The sequence below is a fragment of the Mauremys reevesii genome, linkage group 1 (assembly GCF_016161935.1).
Source record: "Mauremys reevesii isolate NIE-2019 linkage group 1, ASM1616193v1, whole genome shotgun sequence".
Taxonomy (NCBI): Eukaryota; Metazoa; Chordata; order Testudines; family Geoemydidae; genus Mauremys; species Mauremys reevesii.
Window position 1 is genome coordinate 202,145,323 of NC_052623.1, and position 26,222 is coordinate 202,171,544.

A 26,222-nucleotide genomic window follows, 5' to 3' on the forward strand; every position below is an offset into this window, starting at 1 on the left:
CCTATGTCTGATTAGGAGTAGAGGGGCTAGGGGAACCCGGGCCTGCCCTCTACTCCGGGTTCCAGTCCAGGGCCCTGTGAATTGCAGCAGTCTCTATAGTGCTACTTGTAACTGCTGCTTGACCGCTACAGCTCCCTGGGCTACTTCCCCATAGCCTCCTTCAAACACCTTCTTTATCCTCACCACAGGATCCTCCTGGTGTCTGATGCTGCTTGATTGTATGGTGTTTTCCTCAATCCTCCAGTAGTACCCCCTCTCAGTTCTTAGTTCCTTGTGTCTCTTGCTCCCAGCTCCTCATGCACACTTCTTTCCTCTGGCTCCTCCTCCCTAGACTGGAGTGAGCTCCCCTTTTTATACCAGGTGCCTTGATTAGCCTGTCCTGATTGGCTGCAGGTGCTCCAATCAATGTAGCTCTCCTCGGTACCTTCTAGAAAGTTCTTAATTGGCCCCAGGTGCCTTGATTAGCCTGGAGCAACTGCCATTTTGGTTCCCATGTTACTAGGGATTTGCTTAGCCTGGAGCTAACATACCTGCTCCTCAATACTTTCCTGTAGCCATCCGGCCTTGCTCCATCACATATCCCCCCCTCTGCTCAATACCATAGGGTTGGGCAACTTGGGACACCAGGCAGTGTGCTCGTGAAAGACCATCAGCGTTGCTGTGGTGGCATCCAGCCCTATGCTGTATACGGAACTGGAATGGTTGTAGGGATAAGAACCACCTGGTGACCCTTGCATTCTTTTCCTTATTTCTCTGCATCCACTGGAAGGGTGCGTGGTCTGTCACAAGAGTAAATCGCCAGCCCAAGAGGTAATAACGCGGCGTCTCCATGGCCCATTTGACAGCGAGGCATTCTCTCTCGACTACTGCATACTTCTGTTCTCGTGGGAGCAGCTTTCTGCTTAGGTAGAGAATCGGGTGTTCTTCATCTCCAATCATTTGTGACAGAACTGCCCCCAACCCCACCTCAGAAGCATCTGTCTGTAAAATAAATTCCTTGATAAAGTCTGGGGCTATGAGTATGGGGTCATTACAGAGGGCCGTCCGAAGGTCTACAAATGCCCCCTCTGCAGCGTCGGTCCACTTTACCATGTCTGGACCTCGAGCCTTCACCAGGTCCGTTAGAGGACTTGCCTGCTGGCGAAGTGGGGAATAAACCGTCGGTAGTAGCCTACCACGCCTAGGAATGCACGGACCTGCTTCTTTCGGGTCGGCCGGGGCCAGTTTTGAATTGCTTCTAGTTTATTAGTTTGGGGCTTCACTATACCCCTTCCTACAATATATCCCAGGTACCTAGCTTCTGCTAGTCCTATGGCGCACTTAGCAGGATTAGCGGTGAGGCCAGCCCGCCTTAAGGTGCGTAGCACTGCCTCAACCTTCTCCAAGTGGGTTCCCCAGTCTGGCGTATGGATGATGACATCATCTAGGTATGCAGCTGCATAACTAGTATGGGGGCGCAGCAGCTTATCCATGAGGCGCTGGAATGTGGCTGGGGCCCCATGTAACCCAAAAGGGAGAACAGTGTACTGGAATAGCCCGTCTGGGGTGGAGAACGCTGTCTTTTCTTTAGCTTCTTTGGTCAGGGGAATCTGCCAATACCCTTTTGTCAGATCCAGTGTAGTCAAGAAACGGGCACTACCCAGTCTGGGGTTGGGTGTTTGCTTCGGAAGGGGCTTTCCTTGCGTAGTTGGGTCAATTCCCTGGCTGTCATGTGTCTTTCTACCAGCGTGATCATCTCATCATAGGTGCACGGATCGTTCTGGCCTACCCATTTGCGGAGATCTGGTGGCAGTGCCCTCGTGTACCGGTCGATGACCAGAACTTCTAGTATCTCTTCCGGACTCCGGGATTCTGTTTGCAACCACTTTCGTGCGAGATGGATGAGGTCATATAATTGGGATCGTGGGGTTTTGTCTTCCCGGTACCTCCACTCATGATACCGCTGGGCCCATACTGCGAATGTTATGTTGGCCAGATCTGGGGTCTCTGCCTTCAGCTGGGAGTAGTCTAGTGCAGCTTCTTCAGGCAGATCATGGTAGGCCTTCTGGGCCTCCCCACACAGGAACGGGGCAAGGATGCCAGCCCACTGATCTCGAGGCCAGGCCTCCCGTAGAGCTGTCCTCTCAAAGGCCAGAAGGTATGCCTCTACATCATCTTCCCTTGTCATTTTCTGCAGCCAATGGCTGGCCTGTATGAGCCGTGTCCCATCATGCCCATGGTTCATTTCTGCAAGGGTCTTTACCTGGCTTACCAGTTCCTGCAACATAGCTCGGTCTTGAACAGCTTGGTCCATCAGCAGGCGGTTAGTTTCTTGCTGCAGCCGCACTGCTTCTTGCTGGGCAGCTGCCTGGACACGGGTAGCCTCCTGCTGGGCCGCCGTGGCTTGTATCAGTGCCCGTACTACCTCATCCATTGTGGTAACAAATTGTAATCCCCTTCCTCTTTTTTTTTTCTTGTGTGTGTGTGTTTTTAAATCACCCTCCTTCTTCCGCTGCGCTGTGCACACCAAAGATCCCTCCCCTGACACCAGTTGTGGCAAAGTTCCTCCTCTCCTCTAGTAGGTCCTGCACTTATTGGCGGATTTCTTCCCCTCAGTGGTTTTCCCCTTGGATGAAACCCATAGTCTGGATCAACTACTCCTATGTCTGATTAGGAGTAGCGGGGCTAGGGGGGAACCCGGGCCCGCCCTCTACTCTGGGTTCCAGCCCAGGGCCCTGTGAATTGCAGCAGTCTCTATAGTGCTACTTGTAACCGCTGCTTGACCGCTACAGCTCCCTGGGCTACTTCCCCATAGCCTCCTTCAAACACCTTCTTTATCCTCACCACAGGATCCTCCTGGTGTCTGATGCTGCTTGATTGTATGGTGTTTTCCTCAATCCTCCAGTAGTACCCCCTCTCAGTTCTTAGTTCCTTGTGTCTCTTGCTCCCAGCTCCTCATGCACACTTCTTTCCTCTGGCTCCTCCTCCCTAGACTGGAGTGAGCTCCCCCTTTTTATACCAGGTGCCTTGATTAGCCTGTCCTGATTGGCTGCAGGTGCTCCAATCAATGTAGCTCTCCTCGGTACCTTCTAGAAAGTTCTTAATTGGCCCCAGGTGCCTTGATTAGCCTGTTCTGATTGGCTGCAGGTGCTCCAAGCAATGTAGCTCTCTCCGGTGCCTTCTAGAAAGTTCTTAATTGGCCCCAGGTGTCTTGATTAGCCTGGAGCAACTGCCATTTTGGTTCCCATGGTACTAGGGATTTGCTTAGCCTGGAGCTAACATACCTGCTTCTCAATACTTTCCTGTAGCCATCCGGCCTTGCTCCATCACAAATAGTAGAAACTTTTCTTACTTCATTTTTTGTACATAGTTCCTGCTTATAATAAAGTGTTTATCTTAACACCACTTTGGGACAAGCAAATCATTCCCTTAGGCCTTTGACTAAGTGCTCCGGGCAAGAAATGTTTTTCACCACCACTCTAGATCTGCAATATTAGGGTTTGGTTTTGTTCACTTTCCTCTTGGGATTTCAAAATCTCTTCTGATCCTTCATAGGTGGCAAATGAATGCCTGTTCTTTCTTGGCCCACAATTCTGATCTGAATAAAGTTCATTAGCATGTTGATAGGTCCCTCTCAGTGAGGGGGCTGTTGCATGTGTGGGAGAGAAAATAAATTTCCTTTTCAGTCCCCATCCTGCTTCTAGAGTGATTACAGTTTTCCATAATCAAATCTGTGTCCAATATAATTTCATGACAGATGGTATCCAGTCTATTACAGAGTGTTTACTGATTTTTTTTCTTCCATTACTAGCTATCAAGCTCACAAACTTTAAACTCAGCAGCTTGCAAAGGATACTTACTGTAATTCAGATTCTCCAAAATGTGAGAAAGCATGGAACTTAGACTGTAATAGTCTCCAGGGATAAATATGTAAAATCATTGATAACCATTATGTTATGTTAGGATTTTCCCATGTGATTCCAAATTATTGTGTTGATGTGTAGAAATCTGTTTATAAAAATCTCCAACTTCCATTGCAAAACTTTAATGTGCATTGTTGCATCTCTGGAGGAGTGAGGACTATATAGACTTTTTCATTCCAATGCTTCATTTTTCAGTAAATAAATCACAGTGTGTTAGTAAGTGCCAAATACAGTTCATTGTCTCTCTCTTTTGTCTCTCTTTATTAATCTCTTGAGCCTGTAAGTACTTACTGCTGGTGGTCACGCAGATATTACATAATAGTGAATGGGCATGTCTTCTGTAGTTTAATGCTTAAAATATCATATTGTTCACATTTTTCAAATAAAGAGCAAAATCTTTAGATGGGCTACTGCTAAGCTCAGAGTGCAGGAGAGTTCAACTATTGTCAATACATATTAGGAACAGAAAAAGTAAGATCCCCCAAATTATTGGATACAGAAATTGAATTAGTCACTTTTAATAATTAAAATTGATAGGATGAAGATTCTGACCATTAGCAGCGGAGTAACTATCGATAGTAATTTGGTCTATATCAGAAAGTTTTTTGCAGTTGAATAAAAGCATCTAAACTGCTTTCCTAGGTTAACTTGACATCTGCTTGAAATGGGAGGCTAATGTTACCTCTTTGAGTGGTCTTTTTTCCCAATGGTTCCCTTAAAAAAAATTCAGAATGTTCCTTGATCCATATTATTTTTCTCAAAACATCAGCGCTTTTTAGCTTTCTGGTCATTCTGTTTTAAGTGTGGGAATGATGACATTCCCTAACAAGAGTCCCATGGCCTAAAATTCTACACACTGAATTGAATATATATATCTTTATGGAATAGAACATGTCACCAAGTTTCACATTCTTGCTTTTATAAGTAATTAATACTAATAAAGCAGTTTGGACTTTCAGCCTGAGCTATTTTTTTCTCAAAGTGCAAGTCTTGTGTCTTGGGGGAGAGGGAGGGAGTAGCTGACTTCTTCTAAGAGACATGCCAACAAATCTACCAAGAAAGGGATGTTTTCCCAGCAATCCTATGGTCTAAAAATTATTATTTTCTAGCAGTAGTATTGTTGCTGGTTTGTTGATCTAGCAGTGATTTATTAGGATTGGTCCACAACTGAACATAGGAAATCTTGGGCCATGGATCAGGGTCATGCGTTTACTTGTCTTGAAATAAAGCTGAGCAATGTAACTAAACTTATAGAACTGTAGTTAATAAACAGTGAATGGATATGTTTTTGGCATTTTGCTGAATGAGACTGAGATTTCTTGGAGAGGTTGTAAATTACTATTAATAATACTGCAGGTAGCAGGTTATTCACTGAATTCCACAAAGATAGGAAAACAGATTGTTTTATAGAGCAGAGGATTGAAAATATTAAGAGTGACTACGGAAGTAATCCTCAGTCACTTGTATTTTGGAACTATGTTACTTGCTGCTGAAGTTGTTTCATGTAAATAAACTGGGCATGATGTTACAATGACCCCTCTCCCAATAGAAGCTATTATCACTATTGTTGTACATTTTTCTAACGGAAAGTTGAGAGGTGTGTTTAAAAAAAACTGCATTTTTTTTCTCAGCTCCTTCTGATGATGAAGAAATGGAAAAATCAACCAACACAAGTAAACCAGTACAGCCTGACTCAGACTCCGGGTCCAAACCTGCTACAGCAAAGAAAAGAAAACAGGTTGGTAAGATTTGTGACTGTATTGATCGTAGAGATAATAATACGTAATGAAATCAGGCTTTTCACCCTAAATAAATGGTGCATTTCTCCACTTACTGTCCTGATCTCTTGCTTGGTACTGCTGTGTTGCCTGCATTATTTGGAAACGATTAGGTTCCAATCTTAAGAGATTTCAGTCATAACTTTAGTCTCATTTTATACAGGTACAACAGGGCGCAGAGCCAATCTCTTTCCCCAGGCTTGAGTCAGGTGACTGTGCAGTGGTGTACGGCTAAGTGATGTGCCAGTCTTTTAATGTTGACATTGCCTGAAGATTCTTATATTTTATTATTTAAATATTGTACAGCACCGAGAGAGACAACCGGAACCTGCCCTCATTGAAATGGCCCTTAGACTTGAGTGAGGAATGATTGGGTCCCAGATGATGGAGATTGTTAGAGCCCAGTTTTGCAAAATGTACAGCACCTTCAACTCCCACTGAAACCAGTAGGAATTGAGGACGCTGAGCACCTCGCCGGATGTGCTTAATAATAAAAGATGCAGCAAGCTCACTGACTAAACTGGCAAGTAGGCAGCAAGAAGATTCATCCATAACACACTATGGAGTTTAAAAGGTCTCCTAGTATTGTTGCCTTCAAGGTATCATACACGGGAGTGGCCTGGATGGATATAAGGGATTAGGAATGAGATAAGAATCTTTCTGCTTTCGGTTTTCAGTTTGGCCTGGGTCAGTCGTAGCTAGAAGTTCTAGCTGTGTGATGGCTAGCCAGTGGTATAGGTGAAATAAGCTTGTAGTATCATTCCAGCTTGTGATGGACAAGTGTCAGAAACACCATTGGCATTTATTGCCACCATTTTTGATAGTCTCTGCAGTCACCAAGGACTGAATGGGCCATGGACAGTGAACTTCTGTCCACCTCCTAGTCATGATGGGGGCTCTGTGGCTGAGTAATGTGGGGGAGGCTTACGCTACCAGTGCCCATCCTGTACCTGTTCTGCAGATAAACAGAGGAGTTCAAGGCTGTTAGTACAGCAATTTTTGCCACCACTAACTACAGTTTAACATTTAAAATGAAATAACAGTCATTGCAAAGAATAAGCTTCTGTACATGTAGCACTGCCTCCTACTGGAGGGAATTAGACTGCTTAACTGTGGCCTAGGACAGGGGTTCGTAACGGGGTCTGTTAACCCTTTCGGAGGGCCGGGGCAGGGCCGGCTCCAGACCCCAGCGCGCCAAGCGTGTGCTTAGGGCGGCGTGCCACAGGAGGGCAGCAGGCGGCTCCGGTGGACCTCCCGCAGGCATGCCTGTGGGAGGTCCACCGGAGCCGCGGGACCGGCGACCGCCAGAACGCCCCCCGTGGCGTGCCGCCCTGCTTGGGGCGGCGCAATTCCTAGAGCCGTCCCTGGGCCGGGGGTCCCCAAGGCTAAAACCCAGAGCCCAAGCCCCATCCCGCAGGGCTGAAGCCAGGACCGCAGAGTTGAAGCCCCGAGCCCTGGTGCTCCCAACGGGGCATCAGCACTGAGCCCATGGGCAGAGTTGGGAGGCACGGGGTTGTTGCCCTCCCCCCCAACTACACTGCAAGAGCAGGGCAGTCCCAGGGTAGCTCCACTCCTGGCCAGGTTGGAGGCGGGAAGCCAGAGCTGGGCATGGGCAGTGCAGGGCAGCTCTTGCTCTCGCTGGTGCCATGGAGCAGGCAGCTACAGCGTTCCCTCGTCTCCTGCTGCTGTAGGGGGTTGAAGCTCACAGCCCCCTTTGCTCATGCAGCCAGTAAGAGCCGCCTAGGCAGGGGAACCCGGTTCCATGAGGAGCAGAGCCCTCGAGGAACAGGAACCGCAGGGGAGCTTTCTCAGCACATAGGCCCTAGCTACCTCCTCCCTACACTCTGAGCTACCCCCCCCCCGGCCTGCCCACAGCCCCAAGCTACCCCCCTGCCTGCACACAGCCCCGAGCTACAGCCCCTAGCTACCCCCCTCTCTGCACCCTGAGCTACCCTCTTGCCTGCACACAGCCCCGAGCTACCCTCCTGCCTGCACACAGCTCCGAGCTACAGCCCCTAGCTACCCCCCTCTCTGCACCCTGAGCTACCCTCCCGCCTGCACACAGCCCCGAGCTACCCCCCTGCCCGCACACAGCCCCGAGCTACCCCCCTGCCTGCACACAGCCCCGAGCTACCCCCCTCTCTGCACCCCGAGCTACCCCCCAGCCTGCACACAGCCCTGAGCTAACTTCTCCCCCCCCCCGCCAGCACACAGCCCCTAACTACCCCCTCTCTGCACCCCGAGCTAATCTTCGGGCCTGCACACAGCCCTAGCTACCCTCTTCTCTGCACCCCAAGCAGGGGCGGCTCTAGGAATTGCGCCGCCCCAAGCAGGGCGGCACGCCGCGGGGGGCGCTCTGGTGGTTGCCGGTCCTGCGGCTCTGGTGGACCTCCTGCAGACGTGCCTGCGGAGGGTCCACTGGTCCTGCGGCTCCGGTGGACCTCCCGCAGGCACGCGTGCGGATGCTCCACCGAAGCCGCGGGACCAGTGGACCCTCCTCAGGCATGCCTGCGGGAGGTCCACCGGAGCCGCCTGCCGCCCTCCTGTGGGACGCCGCCCCAAGCGCGCGCTTGGCGCTCTGGGGTCTGGAGCCGGCCCTGACCCCTGGCTACCCCCCTGCCCGCACACAGCCCCTAGCTACCCCTCTTCCTGCCCCCTGAGCTGTTTTCAAACTTTTTGAGCTGAACCCCCCTATTTTTGAGTTATAATTTTTGGTTGCCCCGTCCCCCAACCCAGTTGCCCCCCTCCCCCAACTGATAGGTGGCCTGCTGAGGTGAGTCGGGGTGGAGGTGGCGCTCCCTCCAGGGACCCTGCCGTGCAGAGTTGGCTTGAGCCCCGATGGCCCCTGTCCATCCAAAATAGAAGTCAAACTACACCCATGCCTGAGCACCCGCCCCCTGCCTCCCCTCCCCCGCTGCACCCTGGAGTTTTTATTGCATGTTGTAGGGGGCCTCAGAAAGAAAAAGGTTGAGAACCTCTGGCCTAGGACATATGCTGCTAACAGAGATCTTTGTTTAGTTTAAGGAGTAGAAGCCTGGATTTTGGAGCAGGGGGGCTCTGAGTTTTAGCCCCACAACAGCTATGATGCTCCATGTGGCAATGGTGTGCGGCATCATGAGGCCACAAATTCATTACAGTATCACACAGCTCTTTTCTTGCAAGAAAGTTTGCTAATCAATATTTTTACAGAGGTGCCTATAATTTTAATGTTTGTATTTCACTTGAATCCAGCATTTCTGGTGTATATTAAATTGCAGATTTAATCCACTTCATTCCTGTCTAATCCACAGTCCAGAAGCTATTTTGTTGTGGCCTTGGTGTATGGAAACCAGTCAGGAGAGAAATAAATGGAATTAACAACATATATATTTTCAGTCCACAGAGTATTTTGATAGTTTAATTAATTCATAGACTGCAGACCCACAATGAAAAGAACAATTTGTCTCCATTTTAAAGCAGTTGGTTGAAATGTTTATTTTTTCAGTAACTCCCAAATTCAGTGGATGGCCTAATTGGAATGTAAACTTTCACTCTCTCTCTCTCTCAGACGCAAGAATGTTTTCACTTTACATTTTGGTTTTTCAGTAACTTGGCGACATGCGAAGAGATGTTGCATTAGAAACATAACACAGGAAACATTTTATGTTCTGTCTGTGATTAACAAACATGGAATTCATGGCATTTTATTTCATAAATCAAAGGTCTCAGCACAAATTTCCTGTTTTTCTGCATTTTTAAAACTTCCGTGTAAAAATAGCACAAAAATATGCAGAGTACATGAAGCCAGGTCAAAATCAGTGGGTAGTCTGCACAGTACAATTCAGAAGGAAAAAATGCAAATAATTTTTTTTAAAGGCGATTTGCAAAAAGCTGCTGAATGAGCAAGAGTAGGAGAAAACTTGCAGAAGGGTCTGAAGCTCGATCTAGATAAGATGCTTAAACTACTGAAGTTTCCAAACCGTCAGCAAAGGACACACATAAGCTTACAACCATTCACTGTACAGTAATTAGATTTATCCAAACATCTCAGTTATATGTGGTGTGGAGTTGTTCTGTTGGAATGAATTATACGTGTATTCCTGGGCTCATCAGCTCACCAAGCCTTCACTGTTCCTCTACCAAAGGAGTCTTGTGCATCTAAGTGGAACAAAATAGTTAATGAGTCTAGGCTAGTTTCAGTGGAAAATCATTAAAAATAATGGTTCTGTGCATGTTACAGTGGAAGACTGGCAATGGAGAGAGAAGCTATGTCCATAATGGCCAGATATGGCCATTTCCTGCAATATCCTGGACAAACCTTACTGAATTAAGTTTATGTATCTTGGGAGTTCATTATATTAAAAATGCAAATGTTTATGTATTATTGTGGGATTGTATGTACCGTATATACTCGTTCATAAGCTGAATATTTTTAGTAAAAAAGGGAAGCACCAGAGAAGGGGGTCGGCTTATGAACGGGTATAGAGGGGGAGAGGTGGGACACAGCCCCTCCCCACAACAGAGGGAGCAAGGAGAGGCAGCAGAGCCAGAAGGGAAGAGGTGGGGCCAGAGTCTCTCTGCTTCTGGCCACTGCTCTCCCCCAGCCTCCAAAGCAGCTGCAGCTCCGGGGCTGGCAGACTGCAGCCCTGCCGCTCGGCCCCGTCCCCCAGAGCAGGCTGTGGCAGCGCTGCCTGGCCCAGCCAGCTGGAGCAGCTCCAGCCAGGCCAGAGACATCCTCCCCTGGCTCTCCCCAGACAAGGTGGGAAGGGATGGGATGGGGAGAGAGTGTGGGGGTCCCGAAGGGATGGGATGGGAAGAGTGAGGGGTCCCGGGCTAGAGGTGGGGTCATGTGGGGGGTGGTCAGGGGTTACTCCCCTGACTCCCAGCTTCTCCCCCTGTGACCTCTGGACATGATCTCTCTAGTTTGCCACCTTTACAAACTGAATGCTCATATACTGATCATCCTAAATACATACAAGTGGGGAGAAATGAACCAAAGAGACATTTCATGGACTAAAAAGCCAGTCTTCATGGTATTAAATGAAGAATAGCATAGAACAAAATTTGAAAACATCTCTTGAAAGATGTTACATTATAAACATAAAAGAAAGGAAATCAGAAATACAGAAAAATCATTATTTCCAGTTATTCTCTCCTAACTGTATGGTATAGGTCACCAGCTGGTTGGTTAGGTTGTACCCAATTATTACAAAGGCCTGTTTGGCAAAGTTAGAATGAGTTCTTTTTGCGGATACAGACTAACACGGCTGCTACTCTGAAACCGGTTAGAATGATTGTCTCACACAATAATAGAGATTCGCTTTTTCCTCCTGATTTTTTGTTGTTGTATTAAACATGCTGTATACTGGATGATAAAGGTGTGCCTATGACTCGTATGTTTCAGGTTTCTGTACTTTTTTTCTGTTCTCTGTTACACCAGTGTGAATATGAAGTAGTTCCAGAAGTTACTTCAGATTTACACAACTGTAACAGAGCAGAGTTTTACCCCAGACCTGTACATATTATTTTTTTCCTCTATCAGTATCTGAATCTTTGTACCCAACTTCTGCCCCCATACCATCATGTTTTGGGGTAATAACATCTCTCATGATGAATCTCTTTTTACAACATCTGCTTTGCAGCCTGCGGAATGTTTTCTAACTCGTCCTGAGGAAAAAGAAGAACACACTGTGAAGGTGAAAAGGAGAAGGAAGGTATTGGAAACTCCCCCTCCATCCCCTGCCCAACTAAAAGTTCAACACAAATGGTTTTTGAGGCTGGATGGGTGTGCTTTTATAAGACATGTCAGCTTCAGGATAGCACAATGCCAGTGGTGTCCTTTAAATGGTTTTAGAAGCTTGTTTCCCTTGGTGTAGTGTACTGAGACCATAACATTGCAGCCAGTTTTATGAAAGAGAGAAAATCAACTCTGTCTTAGAAGAGAAACCTTTCTCAACTCCAGTCAAATACCTGCTTCACACCTATGTACCCAACCGCAACCTTGTGTCCAAAGCTGACTAGAAGACCTTGATGCAGGGATTGAAAGGGCATTGGGGGAGATAGAATCATCCCATCCCATCCTTTCAGCCAGGCCACAGCAGTTACTGCATTTCATGGGCAGTAGTGATTTGGTCCCTTTTCTCCCCACAGTATAGTTACTGGGGTCCTTGTTCTGTATTGACCTTCTGACCATGACCCATGCCTGCCCCCAGGGGCACCCTCCACAGTCCTTGTTGAGATGATATAGCACAAAGTGTGTTGTCTTTCTGAACAGACTAAAATGCTTAGCTGTCTCACAGAGCAGGTACGCAGGGTTTTAATTTCATGTTAGATCTTGTACCCACCCCAGTGGATGGGAGGATTTTGCCTTAGATGCAGGTCTGGCGTTAATAACCATGCCACTTTCTTTGCAGCCCAAACAAATGCATCCCATGATGAAAATGGGTGACTTGATCTAAAATAAATCTCCAGTTTTCATGCAAACAGTAGAGGCTTAGTTAGATCTTTTTTTTCCAGTGGTAATATGCCATTAAGTCTGTACACATAACCTGTCAAGTAATCATCATGAAGAATTTATTATACTGCACTACCATATAGGTCCCAAACTAATGACTCTCTTTTATAAATAAATAAATAATTAAAATAAAATCCTTTGCTCCTTAAGCATCTGGAATGAATTGGAAGAAAAATTAATAAAACTTCCTGTGTGAAGAACATTTTCCCACAGCTCTCCGTGAAGAAAAAGGGTATGATCAGGTGTCCTTGCACTGACTGTTATGGAATTTCTCATTAACATCAGCATCTTCCTCAAGAGAACCATAATTTTCCAGAAGGAATTGAGTGAGTCAGTGAATGACGTAATGAGCCAGTGAAACGGCAATTATCTCGTGGTACTAAGCAGAATGAGTCTTGTTGATCTTGGGTTATTATCTGTTAGATAATTACTCTCTATAAAACATCTCCAAAAAGTGGCCCAGCTTGCAGTCATTACACAGCAGGAAAATTTTACTGAATCAGGATGGAACTTGAGTTACTGCTGTTCACTGAGTGAAATCACATAGACACTGTAAGGGCTTGCACCAAGTCTGCTGCAAATGCTCCCAGTGCTTTCAAAAGGTTCTGGTTCAGGGCCTAAATGTTTTGGGACTGGGCAAAAAAATTTCAAGACCTTTCATAGGGCCAGGTTACGATCTCTGTAGTCACATTGGTGAGCAGTTAGCTGGGACTGCTTAAGCAAGTAACATGTCACTAACAGGAAAAAGGAGTTCACAGTCTGGCTGTTAGGGTTGTCCATATTTTAATACCTTCTGTCATGCCAAGCTGCCTTCTCCCCTTGAAAAGCTCTTGTTTTTAAAAGAAGTAAGGTCATTTAAATAAAGAGGGATCCATGTTCTCTTCCCTTGTCATTCATTTAATTAATTAATTTTAAAAGTGAAATTATGACTTAAAAGTATGGCAAAACTCTGACTCATTTCAGTGTGATTAAGATTAAGCCCTAAATGGGGACTTCATTTATAAAATACCATTTTCATGACTGCTGGTTAAAGGTAGGCTGCTCAGAATTTTTTTTAAAAAGTTTGTCACTCTCCTTTATGATGTATGAAAATGGTCTCAAAGTGTCTATATATAATATTGCTTTTGAAATTTCAACTGCTGACATGTCCTTATGCTGTACAATCCAGCATCCCTGCTCCTGTCTCCCAGTTGGAGGCTGAAAACTGTACCTCAGGTTTCAGTCTCCTGAGATATCACCATCCAGGTCCTAGAAAGATCTTGCCAAAATCCTCCAACAAACAGATGGAAACGAGGACCCTGGTATTCTTGATGTCGTTGCCAACCCTCCAGGATTGGCCCAGAGTCTCCAGGAATTAAAGATTAATCTTTAATTAAAGATTATGTCATGTGATGAAATCTCCAGGAATACACCCAACTAAGATTGGCAACCCTAATTCTTGATATTTTTAGAGAGGTATTGTCAACCCCAATAATTCAAAATTCATGAACTAGGTCTCCCTGACTCATGATCAGTTTAAAAGCAATAACATTTCAAATAAATCTTGGGATTTTTTTTTCTTTGCCTGTTGGTTTTTGAGCTGCTAGGGTATTCTCTAGTCATGTTTCCAAACTGTTCTATGCAATCAAGAAGGCTGCAAGCTTACCTTTTAAATTTAAATGAGAGCTGAGATTCTTCAGTAATCTCTTGACTCCTGTAGCTGGAGCTTTAAGAAAAAACACCCATTATTGTAATATTTGAGAGACTTGGCAACACTGTTAAAGTAATAAATTAAAAAACCTATCACCCAACCCCTCCCCCAACACAACCTTTGAGAAAATGCCAGTATTGCAGTAAAGTGCATAACAGAGGTACACAGTAAAGATGTTTTGGTTTTTACTTCACAGGGCATCTTCATAGGCTGCGGACCCAGTTCTGAAATTTTCACTCCCAATGAAGCAACTGGAGTTTTGCCCAATTATAAGGACTTTAGGACTGAGTTTCACTTGTATAAGATTATGAAGAAACATACTCTTACAGATTATCATTGGATTGTCAAATAGCAAACACCATATTGAAAATGCCTTACATCTCCTTTTTTTACTTTTGTTTGTAGAAGAAAATTTCTGATATTCTTGCAAAATCATCTCCAAAACCAGGTGTCCCTGAAGACCTACAAAAGCTACTTAATCAACACTTTGGTACTAAACGTTCAGTGATTGAACTAGAAGAGTTAAAACTGCCAGGTAATATGTGCTGTATCAAAGAGATGTCTTGTGCATTTCCTTTTGCGTGGGGGATGGGGATTCATCTGTTTTAGGAACTAAAAGATTTCTTAATTCAGATCTCTGAGTTTTATGGGGTTTTATGAGAATTTTTTCTTGTAGGGTATTGCTGTGCTGTTTGAGTTGTGAATTCTTTTGGAATAAGTAAGTGGGTTTGTTTTCTAAATGGTGCAGTTAAGGAAACGAAAGGAAGCATTGTTTCAACATATCCAGTCATGGCAGAACATTAATTTCAGGAAGTTTCTTTTTTGATAGAAGTGTGGGGATTTCTAAGTAATGGTTTCCAAGTTACTGAGAGCCAGGAAAATTGGTCTTATTCCTGTGGTTAGTGGAGCTGTACTCAAGACATTTAAGATAAGGCTTCACCTGAGCTGAAATAAATTCTAAAGAAGGAAGAATAGTCAGACACCGTTCTGAATTAGTTATAGAATGCTGACTACACTGCTCTTATCACCTGTTGGCTTTTTGGTGAGCTATATGAAATGAGCTGGCAGCTTTAGTCCAGACCTAGTGGACGGATTTTGTACCAAAACTGGCTGCTTGTTGGCAGTCTGACTGGAGAGAGACTGGTGAGCCCAGTGATAAAATGGGCAGGGCATGGAGACTGAACTCCCATCTCACCCCATTAAAGGTTTGTGTGGAAGAGGAAACTGCACTGCTGTGCGTTCTGTTCTATGAATAAAGTGGAATTAGTTTTCCAGTGCTGTCAGTGTGAAGGGGAAAAGGGTGGGTTGTAATAAAAATCATTACAGTTTTCTTTTTGGTTTAGACAGAGAGGCCTTTCCCTCCCCCCTGTAGCTTACCTTAACCTCTAAAAACTTTAGCCTAAAAAATTTAATGATTCCTTATTTTGAGCCCAAGTTGTAGCATTAATTCTTGTTGTTGGGTTATATAAGAAGATACTCTGAGCTCCTATTTATTGATATTGTATACTTAGAGTCAAAAGGGCCCCAGTAACAAGTCTGTTGGCTCTTGTTTTATCTCACTGATACTCACTGAACTCTTTGTACCCTGTGCCACCACTACGATCCTTTCAGCCAAGCTGCACTCTCTGTTTTTGACTGTTCAAAGCTTGTCTTTCTAGATAACTGCACTCTCTTCCCAGCTTCATGCAGAGACATGTGATCCTAGACTGACCCTCCTTTCTTTCTCTAGGGTTTGCTTAGCTTTCTTCTTGAATCAAGGGAGAGTTTTGCCATCCTGCTGCGTTGCATCCTAAAAACCAGAGAAGTCTCTTTCATCCTCTGTATTGCTTTGAAGCACTTACATTTTATAATTCTAAACCCATAAGGTTTTGTGGAAATAACAATACTCTGTTGCTTTCCTATTAAGAAAGGCCTTTAGGCTAGTGAAGCGACTCATTTCCATATGGATTGGGTCTTGGGTTGTTTTTTTCTTTCTTTTCTTGAAGGGGGAATTGGAAGCTTACAAAGCCAAAGGGATTGGTGGCTTCTGTAGCTGTCAAGTCATTCATATCAACTCACTGGGCAGAACAGAGGGCAACGATTTGAAGTTGTTTATTCGTGTTAGCAAAATACTAAACATAGAGGTTCGGGTTTGAGCCAACTTGGTTTCTGGCTGCTGCAAGCTGTAGTTATGTGGTTTTAATCCTTTCTGGGTTTTTTAAGGTATTGTTAACATCCCGGTTCTGCTGGTTTGGTGAAAATAGTCATTGACCCACGACATGTATTTAGTTTCCTTTTGAAATTGGAAAATTAAGAACTCTATCCTTCTACGTCTTGCTCTGAATTATTCAACATTATTAAATCATTAATATGAGTTACTGTATTCAGACTGGCTAGGCCCTCATTAGCACAAATAATGGCAAAGATTGATTACACAACTACCCTGAAGGACTGAAAATGGGCAGCACCAAAAATAGACATATAGAGCTGTGAAATTACTCCTTGTAAAGTCTTTTCTATGCTGCCCTTTGGACTCATTTAGTCCCCCAAATGTATAAATCAAAGACTGATCCTGCAAGGTATTGAGCACCCTCACCTCCTCTTAGGCCTGGTCTACACAACGCGTTTAAACCGTTTTTAGGAGCGTAAAACCGATTTAACGCCACACCCATCCACACTAAGAGGCCCTTTATATCGATTTCTGTACTCCTCCCTAACGAGAGGAGTAGCGCTAGTATCGGAATTACCATATCGGATTAGGGTTAGTGTGGCCGCAGATTGACGGTATTGGCCTCCGGGTGGTATCCCACAGTGCACCACTGACCGCTCTGGACAGCAATCTGAACTCAGATGCAGTGGCCAGGTAGACAGGAAAAGCCCCGCAAACTTTTGAATATTTCCTGTTTGCCCAGCGTGGAGCTCCAATCAGCACGTGTGGCGATGCAGTTAAAAATCAAAATAAAAAAAGAGCTCCAGCATGGACCATACGGATGTGATCGCTGTAAGGGCAGGCAAATCTGTTCTATCAGCGCTCCGTTACAGAAGACGAAATTCAAAATCATTTTTAAAAATTCTCCAGCCAGACACCATAGCAGGGACTCAGCGCACTGCTGCGTGACAAGCGTAACGGAAAACCAAAGAATCAAATGGACGCTTATGGAGGGAGGGAGCGGGGACTGGAGGACTCAAGCAATCCCACAGTTCCTGCAGTCTCTGAAAAGCATTTGTATTCTTGGCTGAGCTCCAAATGCTTCTAGGGTCAAACACAGTGTCCGCGGTGGTTCAGGGCATAGCTCGGCAATTTATGCCCCCACCCTCCCACCCCCAGAAGTGAAAGGGAAAACAATCCTCTCTTGACTCTTTTACATGTCACCCTATCTTTACTGAATGCTGCAGATAGACGCGATGCTGCAGCAGTCAACACCAACATCCTTGCTTCCCCCCCCCCCCCGCCATGGGTGGCTGATGGTGCAATATTGCTGATATCCACTGTCATCATCAGCCTTTTGGCACATGGGGCAGTGCAAAAGGACTGGTAACCATGCTGACTAGCATCCAGTGAGGTCGACCATGGGCGCCTGTGTAAAAAACTCCTGATTTTTCCTGGTAGATGGTGCAGTATGGCTGGTAACCATCTTCATCATAGCAACAGGGGGCTGAGCTCCATCAGCCCCCGCCCTTCATGTGTAAAGAAAAGATTCAGTTGTCCCTGGACTAGCAGCGGGATGCTGGGCTCCTCTCCCCCACACTGCTTAATGTCCTGTCTGGACTATCATAGCAGCTGGAGGCTGCCTTCCACTCATTTCTCACTAACAAGTCACTGTGTTATTCCTGCATTCTTTATTACTTCATCACACAAGTGGGGGGACACTGCTACGGTAGCCCAGGAAGGCTGGGGGAGAATGGAATCAACAGGTGGGATTGTTGCAGGAGCACCCCCTGTGAATAGCATACAGCTCATAATTTCTGCGGGATCTGACACAGAGCAGCTGTGCTCTCTGGTTCTATGATACACTGGTTCTCTAGTACACTTGCCCCATATTCTAGGCAACACTGATTCTATTTTTAGATACCAAAAAGGAGGGATTGACTCAGGGAGTCATTCCCAATTTTGGCTTTTGCGCCCCCGGCTGATCTCAGCCAGGGGCACTTATGACAGCAGCAGATGGTGCAGTGCAAAAGGACTGGTAACCATGATCATCTTATTGCCAATTTATGGCATGGTAGATGGTACAGTATGGCTGATAACCATCTCTGCTGTCATGCAAAAGCAAATGCATGCTGCTGTGTAGCGCTGCTGAATCGCCTCTGTCAGCGGCATCTAGTACACATACGGTGACAGTCACAAAAGGCAAAACAGGCTCCATGATTGCCATGCTATGGCATCTGCCAGGGCAATCCAGGGAAAAAAGGCGCGAAATGCTTGTCTGCCGTTGCTTTCCCAGAGGAAGGAGTGACTGACGACATTTACCCAGAACCACCCGCGACAATGATTTTTGCCCCATCAGGCACTGGGATCTCAACCCGGAAATTCCAAGGGGCGGGGGAGGCTGCAGGAACTATGGGATAGCTACGGAATAGCTACCCACAGTGCAATGCTCCAGAAATCGACGCTAGCCTCGGACCGTGGACACACACCACCGATTTAATGTGTTTAGTGTGGCCGCGCACACTCGATTTTATACAATCTGTTTTGCTAAACCGTTTTATGTAAATTCAGAATAATCCCGTAGTGTAGACGTACCCTTAGACACAGCCCCTAACTAAACAATTAGGAAGTGATTTTAATACCAGGGGTCAGATTCTGAATTCTGGTGGTATAATCCTAAAACTGCAGCAATAGAAAATCCACCACATGGAGGGTGCAATGATGGAAAGCAGCTTCCTTCAGCAAATTTAGCTGGCAGGGCTTCTGCTGTGCTCCAGCTATAAATTAAGTCTGCCTTCACATCCACCCTGTCAGAAATGGTGAAGTGAGGTTGGCAGCAATAACATAGCCTCCGCTTTGTTTGAATCTGAGTGCTTCCCCGCTCGGGTGCCCGGGGATCAGTTGACAAGAGATAGCTGCTGGGGTTAATTCGGTCCAAAACACACTAGCGGATAGATTGAGGTGTTAAGTTGTGGGAGCCCTGGGCTCGTGGGACCCCCACAATGAGCCGGTACTGAGAGCGTGTGGAATTGGTCGACGCTACGCCCGGCTCATGAGACAGCTCATGGTGTCCGACACCATCAGGTGGTCCAGAGACATCTATACGGAACACATCATGGGACACCATCAGTAAATACCAGGTTGAGTAATTGAGACCACTGACCAGGGAAATAACCCACTTCCTTCCCTGATGATCCAAGGGACGCACCCCACACATGGACTTATTCACTACACTGATACTGACTTGGACTCTTAATACATTCCATGGGTAGCGTACCGGAGCCCACTTATCCACTGACGCTTTTAAAAACTCTCGCACCCCAATCTGGGTCTGTGCTGTTTATGTGATATGTATGTATCTCTTCATCCTTATAACCAATACCTGTAATCCCCCATAACTCAAGCCTGATCCCAGATGTACAGTACCTTCCCTCTTAACTTGTGTATGTTTAATCTTAAACATTAACTTTAATACAAATTTTAAATCTGTTCTGTTCAATGTTTGGGCAAGTAACATGCTGATAATTACATGTGCATCCACAATCAAAATGCTTTCTCATGATCACTTAATACTAATTATTTAGAACTAGGAGAGACAAACAGAAGGAAAGCTGTTAAACTGGCAAGTGAAGCTCTGGTCTGTGATTCAGTGCAAGTTCTGTATTTGCCACTTTGAAATACCTCAGGCTAGAATTTTATGCCATCCTACTTTAAACCAAATTCTAGGGGGGCACCACAGTTACAGTATCAGAAACAAACTGCCCATCCTTGATATTTCGCACAAATCATGTGCAACCATATACCTTTTGTGTCCTCTCATTGAGGTTTTCAGATTGACACCAAATTGCCTTTACTAACACATAAGGTATTTTACAACAAGTGATCAGAGTGATTAACTATTTTTAATCCAATAGTTTTATCATTGTCAGAATAAAAAATATTTAATCTACATGATTACAGACACATTACCTAACATACCCCTCCTAAAGATATGCTTCCTGGAGTGCCAAGTTTCATGCAGCATAATGATGGTGCGGTAGGGTACATCTGGAAGTCTGTGTTAAAACTCTGAGTTTGTGCGTTCTCACAAAAAGGAGGAGACTAATGGTCATTGACAGCTATTGGTTTAACTGAATGGGGATTAGCGGCTGGGTAAAATTTTGGCAGATTTATATCTGGGATGGGGAGAGTGTCATTGAGAGAGCCTCCTAGTGAGGATGGGGAATTAAAATGCATGTCAATACAGTAACTCCTCGCTTAACGTTGTAGTTATGTTCCTGAAAAATGCAACTTTACGCGAAACGATGTTAAGTGAATCCAATTTCCCCATAAGAATTAATATAAATAGGGGGGATTGGGTTCCAGGGAATTTTTTTTCACCAGACAAAAAAATATATATTATATAGATATGCACACAGTATACATTTTAAACAATTTAATACTGTTCACAGCTATGATGATTGTGAAGCTTGGCTGAGGTGGTGAAATTAGAGGGTGGAAGAGAGAGGGATATTTCCCAGGGAATGCCTTACTGCTAAATGATGAACTAGCACTCGGCTGAGCCCTCAAGGGTTAACATGTTGTTAATGTTGCCTCTCACACAAGGCAGCATGAATATGAGGGAGGGGAGACAGCATAGCAGACAGAGACAGACACACACCTTGTGTATGGGAGAGAGAGAGAGAGATGCACACTGCCCCTTTAAGTAAGCTGACCCAGTCTTAAGTGCATTGTCTTTTTAAGTGGATCAGGAAGTTGAGACAGCAGCTGCTGCCCCAAGCTCTCTCTGTCTCTCTCCTTCAGTGTCCCCTCCCTGCTCTATATGGAGAAGGGGTAAGTGGGGTGCAGGAGCAGGGGGGAGGGGGACACCCTGACATTAGCCCCCTCCTTCCCGCCCTGCACAGCAAGCAGGAGTCTCTGGGAGCAGCTCCAAGGCAGAGAGCAGGAGCAGTACATGGCAGTGGGGGGAGGGACAGCTGAACTGCCAATTGCTAGCCTGCTAGGCGGCTGCAGCACAGGGAATTTAGTGGAGCGGGGAGCTGATAGGGGGGCTGCCAGTGCACCCTGGTTACAAGCCCCCACCAGCTAGCTTCAACAGGCTGCTGTTCCTGCAAGCAGTGGACAAATCAGGCGGCTGCCAAACAACGTTGGAAAGGAGCATTGCACAACTTTAAATGAGCGTGTTCCCTAATTGATTAGCAACGTAACAATGAAACAACGTTAACCGGGACGACTTTAAGTGAGGAGTTACTGTATTTATATAACTGTAATTGAACATAATTTACAGAGTTGTGCAATGTGAAAGTCCAGAGAGAAAAGTAACCCCATTGATAAGAGGATGACCCACGTCTTACTTTTATTGTATTCCATCCTGATTGTTTTAGTGACTCCTGAATGTAGGATTTGCCATGTTAGATTGGACCACTGGTCCAACCAGTCATAATGGTTCTGGCTGTGGCTTCTGATTGATGCCACAAAGGCATATGAAAACCCTCCATTATGTATGTGGTCAGTTGTGTAATGCTATATTTATGGGGGGTGAGGAGAGAAAAACATTCAGATAATTGAGGAGGGAATTAAAATTGTGTTGATAGATTTTACCATGATTCGGTTAACCAGTTCACAAACTCATTGCTGTTGCGTAGTGGGGACCACAAAACTCTGCCTTTCCAAAGGGCAATCCACATAGTTTTCAAAGAATAAGCATTACTGGTAGATTTAATCCAAGAACGATTTAATAGATATACCTAGTGCTGTACTGTAAACTTATGAATATACTCAATTGTTCTGTTGCAAATCTGTCAACAAAAACATTTTGTCTCTTATGGTTTCAGATTCCTGTTTCCTGCCATCCAATGACCTCACCCACAGTTTTTCTTCATACCTGAAGGAAAGTGAGTAAAATATTGGTCGCAAGGAGAGTGGAGTTTGTTTATTAAAAAAATGTTTAGTGCAGTATTCAAGAGAAAGTAGAATCCTCATGCTATACACAAGATAGTATGCATATCTGCCCACTTAAGAACATAAGAATGGCCATACTGGGACAGACCAAAGGTCCATCTAGCCTAGTATCTTGTCTTCCAACAGTGGACAATACCAGGTGCCCCGGAGGGAATGAGCAGAACAGGCAATCATCAAGTGATTCATTCCCTGTCACCCATTCCCAGCTTCTGGCAAACAGAGGCTAGGGAAACCATCTCTGCCCCTCCTGGCTAATAGCCATTGATGTACCTATCCTCCATTAATTTATCTAGTTCTTTTTTTGAACCCTGTTATAGTCTTGGCCTTCACAACATCCTCTGGCCTGGAGTTCCAGAGGTTGACTGTGCGTTGTGTGAAAAAATACTTCCTTTTGTTTGTTTTAAACCTGCTGTCTATTAATTTCATTGGGTGACCACTAGTTCTTGTGTAATTAGAAGGAGTAAATAACACTTTCTTATTTACTTTCTCCACACCAATCATGATTTTATAGACCTCTATCATATCCCCCCCTTAGTCATCTCTTTTCCAAGCTGAAAAGTCCCAGTCTTATTAATCTCTCCTCATACGGCAGCCGTCCCATACCCCTAATAATTTGTGTTGCCCTTTTTTAAACGTTTTTCCAAGTCCAATATATCTTTTTTGAGATGGGGCGACCACATCTGCATGCAGTATTCAAGATGTGGGCATACCATGTATTTATATAGAGGCAATATGATATTTTCTGTCCTGTATTCTATCCCTTTCTTAATGATTCCTAACATTCTGTTTGCTTTTTTGACTGCCGCTGCACATTTGAGTGGATGTTTTCAGAGAACTATCCATCATTTTATACATATAGTTGGGATTATGTTTTCCAATGTGCATTACATTGCCTTTATCAACATTGAATTTCATCTGCCATTTTGTTGCCCAGTCACCCAGTTTTGAGAGATCCTTTTGTAGCTCTTTGCAGTCTGCCTGGGACTTAACTATCTTGAGTTTTGTATCATCTGCAAATTTGCCACCTCACTGTTTACCCCTTTTTCCAGATCATTTATGAATATATTGAATAGACTGGGCCCAGTACAGACCCCTGGGGGACACCACTATTTACCTCTCTCCATTCTGAAAACTGACCATTTATTCCTACCATTTGTTTCCTATATTTTAACCAGTTACTAATCCATGAAAGAACCTTCCCTCTTATCCCATGACTGCTTACTTTGCTTAAGAGCCTTTGGTGAGGGATCTTGTCAAAGGCTTTCTGAAAATCTAAATACATTATATCCACTGGATCCCCCTTGTCCACATGCTTTTTGACTCCCTCAAAGAATTCTAGTAGATTGGTGAGGAATGATTTCCCTTTACAAAAACAATGTCGACTCTTCCCCAACAAATTATGTTCATCTATATGTCTGACAATTTTGTTCTTTACTATAGTTTCAACCAGTTTGCCTGGTACTGAAGTCAGGCTTACTGGCCTTTAATTGCGAGGATCACCTCTGGAGCCCTTTTTAAAAATTGGCATCACTTTAGCTATCCTCCAGTCATTTGGTACAGAAGCTGATTTAAATGATAGGTTATGGATGACAGTGAGTAGTCCTGCAATTTCACATTTGAGTTCCTTCAGAACTCTTGGGTGAATACCATCCTGGTCTTGGTGACTTATTACTGTTTAGTTTACCAATTTGTTCCAAAACCTCCTCTAATGGTGCCTCAATTTGGGTCAATTCCTCAGATTTGTCACCTAAAAAGAATGGCTCAGGTTGGGGAATCTCCCTCACATCCTCAGCCGGGAAAACTGATGCAAAGAATTCATTTAGTTTCTCCGCAATGGCCTGATCGTCCTTGAGTGCTCCTTTAGCATCTCGAGCGTCCAGTGACCCCATTGGTTGGTTAGCAGGCTTCCTGCTTCTGATGTATTTAAAAAAAATTTGCTATCACTTTTTGAGTCTTTGGCTAGCTGTTCTTCACATTCTTTCATGGCATTCTTAATTATATTTTTACACTTCATTAGCCAGTTTTTATGCTCCTTTCTATTTTCCTCATTAGGATTTAACTTCCACTTTTTAAAGGATTAAAATTAATATTGACCTTGAAATATTCATAAATTCAGTTATATTACATCTTTTATGTTTCTGCATGTTTGTATTCTGCAAGATTATTATTTTGCATCAACATATTTTAGTTTTGCTTTTAAATAATATTTGGGAAAATATTTCTTAATTAAATATGTAAGGCTATGTCTATGCTTACGGTAGTGTGCAGAGTACATACAATGCACGCCCCCCCCCAGCATGGGTATAAATAGCAGTGTAGATGGTGAGGTTTACATGAGTAAAGACATGCCAGAACCTTATGGCATATGCCCTACACGGATCTCTACATGCCCAAGCAGTCCCTCCCTAGCTACACTGTTGTCTTTAGCAGTGCAGTGTTCCGCTGCCTCCTTGCTGCTGGAGACTTTCCCCACCATAAGGAAAGACTCTGGCAGTGGTGAAAGGCTGGGGGAGAAGGGAGCAAGGGAGCAGAGAGAGGCTCTGGCAGCTCCCCGCTGCTGGGGCCTTTCCCTGCTGCAGTGAAAGACTCCTGTAGCGTGGGAAGGCTCTGGCAGTGGGGAGGCAGCAGGAAAAGGCTCTGGAAACTTTTTGTGTAGCTGGAGTCTTTCCCCACTCCCTCCCCCCTATCAGAGCCTTTCACTGCTTTGTGTAGCTACACATCTCAGTGTGGACTCAGCTTGCGTTTTTCACTGAGTGGTGTAGCTATGCGTACCCTATACGTCGCCACCTGTGTAGACAAGGCCTGATTATGTTGTCTTAATTTTATTGTACCATTTCTACCTGTCCCTGGCTACTAGTAATGGGAATTTTTATTCTCTTCTGTCCTGGTTAAGTAGATCTGCTTTTACATCCTTGTGATACAGTTGCAATAAATGTATTCCATTTAACAACTGTTCTCTCTATTAAAGCACTACTATAAATCAAATTGCATTGCAAATTTCGGGTCAGATGAAGTCGATGGATTTGTGCGTGTTTTTACAATGGCTGCATTTTGACCCTTATGTAACCTGTTTTCTAATGTAACCTATTTGATAATCATATTTCATTGTTTGGTACATGAGCCATTTTGTTTGTTAATTTTTTGGAAATATCTTAATTTACATGTTTTACAAACTGAGATTGTGAAGTAGTGTGCTGTAAGTATATTCTTTCGGCAGGCAGCTATTCATCATGTACTTGTGTAATTTAGCATTGCAATATGTATTTAAGTCATAGCTTTCTCTGTGTACTTTGTATTTCTTGTTGCAGTCTGTCCCAAATGGGCAAAACTTCGTAAAAACCACAAGGAGAAGTCGTCTGTGCTGATGCTGATTATCTGCAGTTCTGCTCTCCGTTGTTTGGAGCTCATTAAGTATGTTGAAAGCAAATGTTATGTTGAGACTGGCACCCGGTCAGAGGTTTTGCCTGGACCCCTAGACATAAAGGCAAAACTGGGACAATGTCCTTTGCTAGCCAACAAAATTACTGACTCAACTGATGCAATATCCTTCATTCCTCCAAAGCGTGGTACTGTGGTATTTGGTTTAGACTAAAGTAGAACTTAATAACTCAGCTGCATAGATCTACTGTTTTTGTTACAAACCAAAAGTAAAGTATAGTTGCTCTTAGAAAGACATTCAGCCTATTACACTTAAGAACAGATTAAGTGCATAAAAATGCATAGCTCAACACTATCATTTTGAGTACAGTGTCAGGACATTTCTGTAACAAAGTTCAGTAGAAACACAGGGCACTGGGACCTCTGTGGAGACCAGTGTGTCTGGCCTGTATTAGTGTTTCTCATTCTTTTCAGGTTGGCAACCCCTTCTTCACTATAAAAATAAGAGTAAAGAAAATGTATCAGTGATAATAGATTGTAATAAAATTTTCAGTGACTCACATCCCCACCTCGCTTGGATTTTGTGACTCTGCTTCCCAGGGTCACGATTCACTGGTTGAGAAACACTGGTCTGTGTAATGTCCTGTTTTCACCTGCCTGGAATACTAGGCCTGCTCTGGAGGGTGTGATTCTGTCACTCCTTAGGGACTGATTTACAGAGAATAAGCTTTATTTTGAATTCTGTCTTCTGTGTTTTTGAGTCTTTATGGTTACATGTACAATCTTTTCTCTGCAACCATGAGGGCTAGAATCTTTTTTTTTTTCCCCTGCTGAAAGCTGAGAGTTTCCTAACTTCATTAGCTTGGCCTTAAAGAAAAATACTAACTATTGT

General features: G+C 44.5%; 1 protein-coding gene across 6 annotated transcripts in view; it reads left to right on the forward strand.

Moving 5' to 3' along the window:
• CMSS1 (cms1 ribosomal small subunit homolog) overlaps positions 1 to 26,222 on the forward strand; it is a 385,325-nt gene that overhangs the window by 338,473 nt on the left and 20,630 nt on the right. For all 6 annotated transcript variants that reach the window (XM_039537809.1, XM_039537823.1, XM_039537815.1 and 3 more), the window contains 5 exons: positions 5,534 to 5,640; positions 11,302 to 11,373; positions 14,269 to 14,398; positions 21,826 to 21,885; positions 25,261 to 25,363. In XM_039537809.1, the coding sequence (XP_039393743.1) occupies positions 5,534 to 5,640; positions 11,302 to 11,373; positions 14,269 to 14,398; positions 21,826 to 21,885; positions 25,261 to 25,363 (472 nt within the window). The remainder of the gene's footprint in view (positions 1 to 5,533; positions 5,641 to 11,301; positions 11,374 to 14,268; positions 14,399 to 21,825; positions 21,886 to 25,260; positions 25,364 to 26,222) is intronic.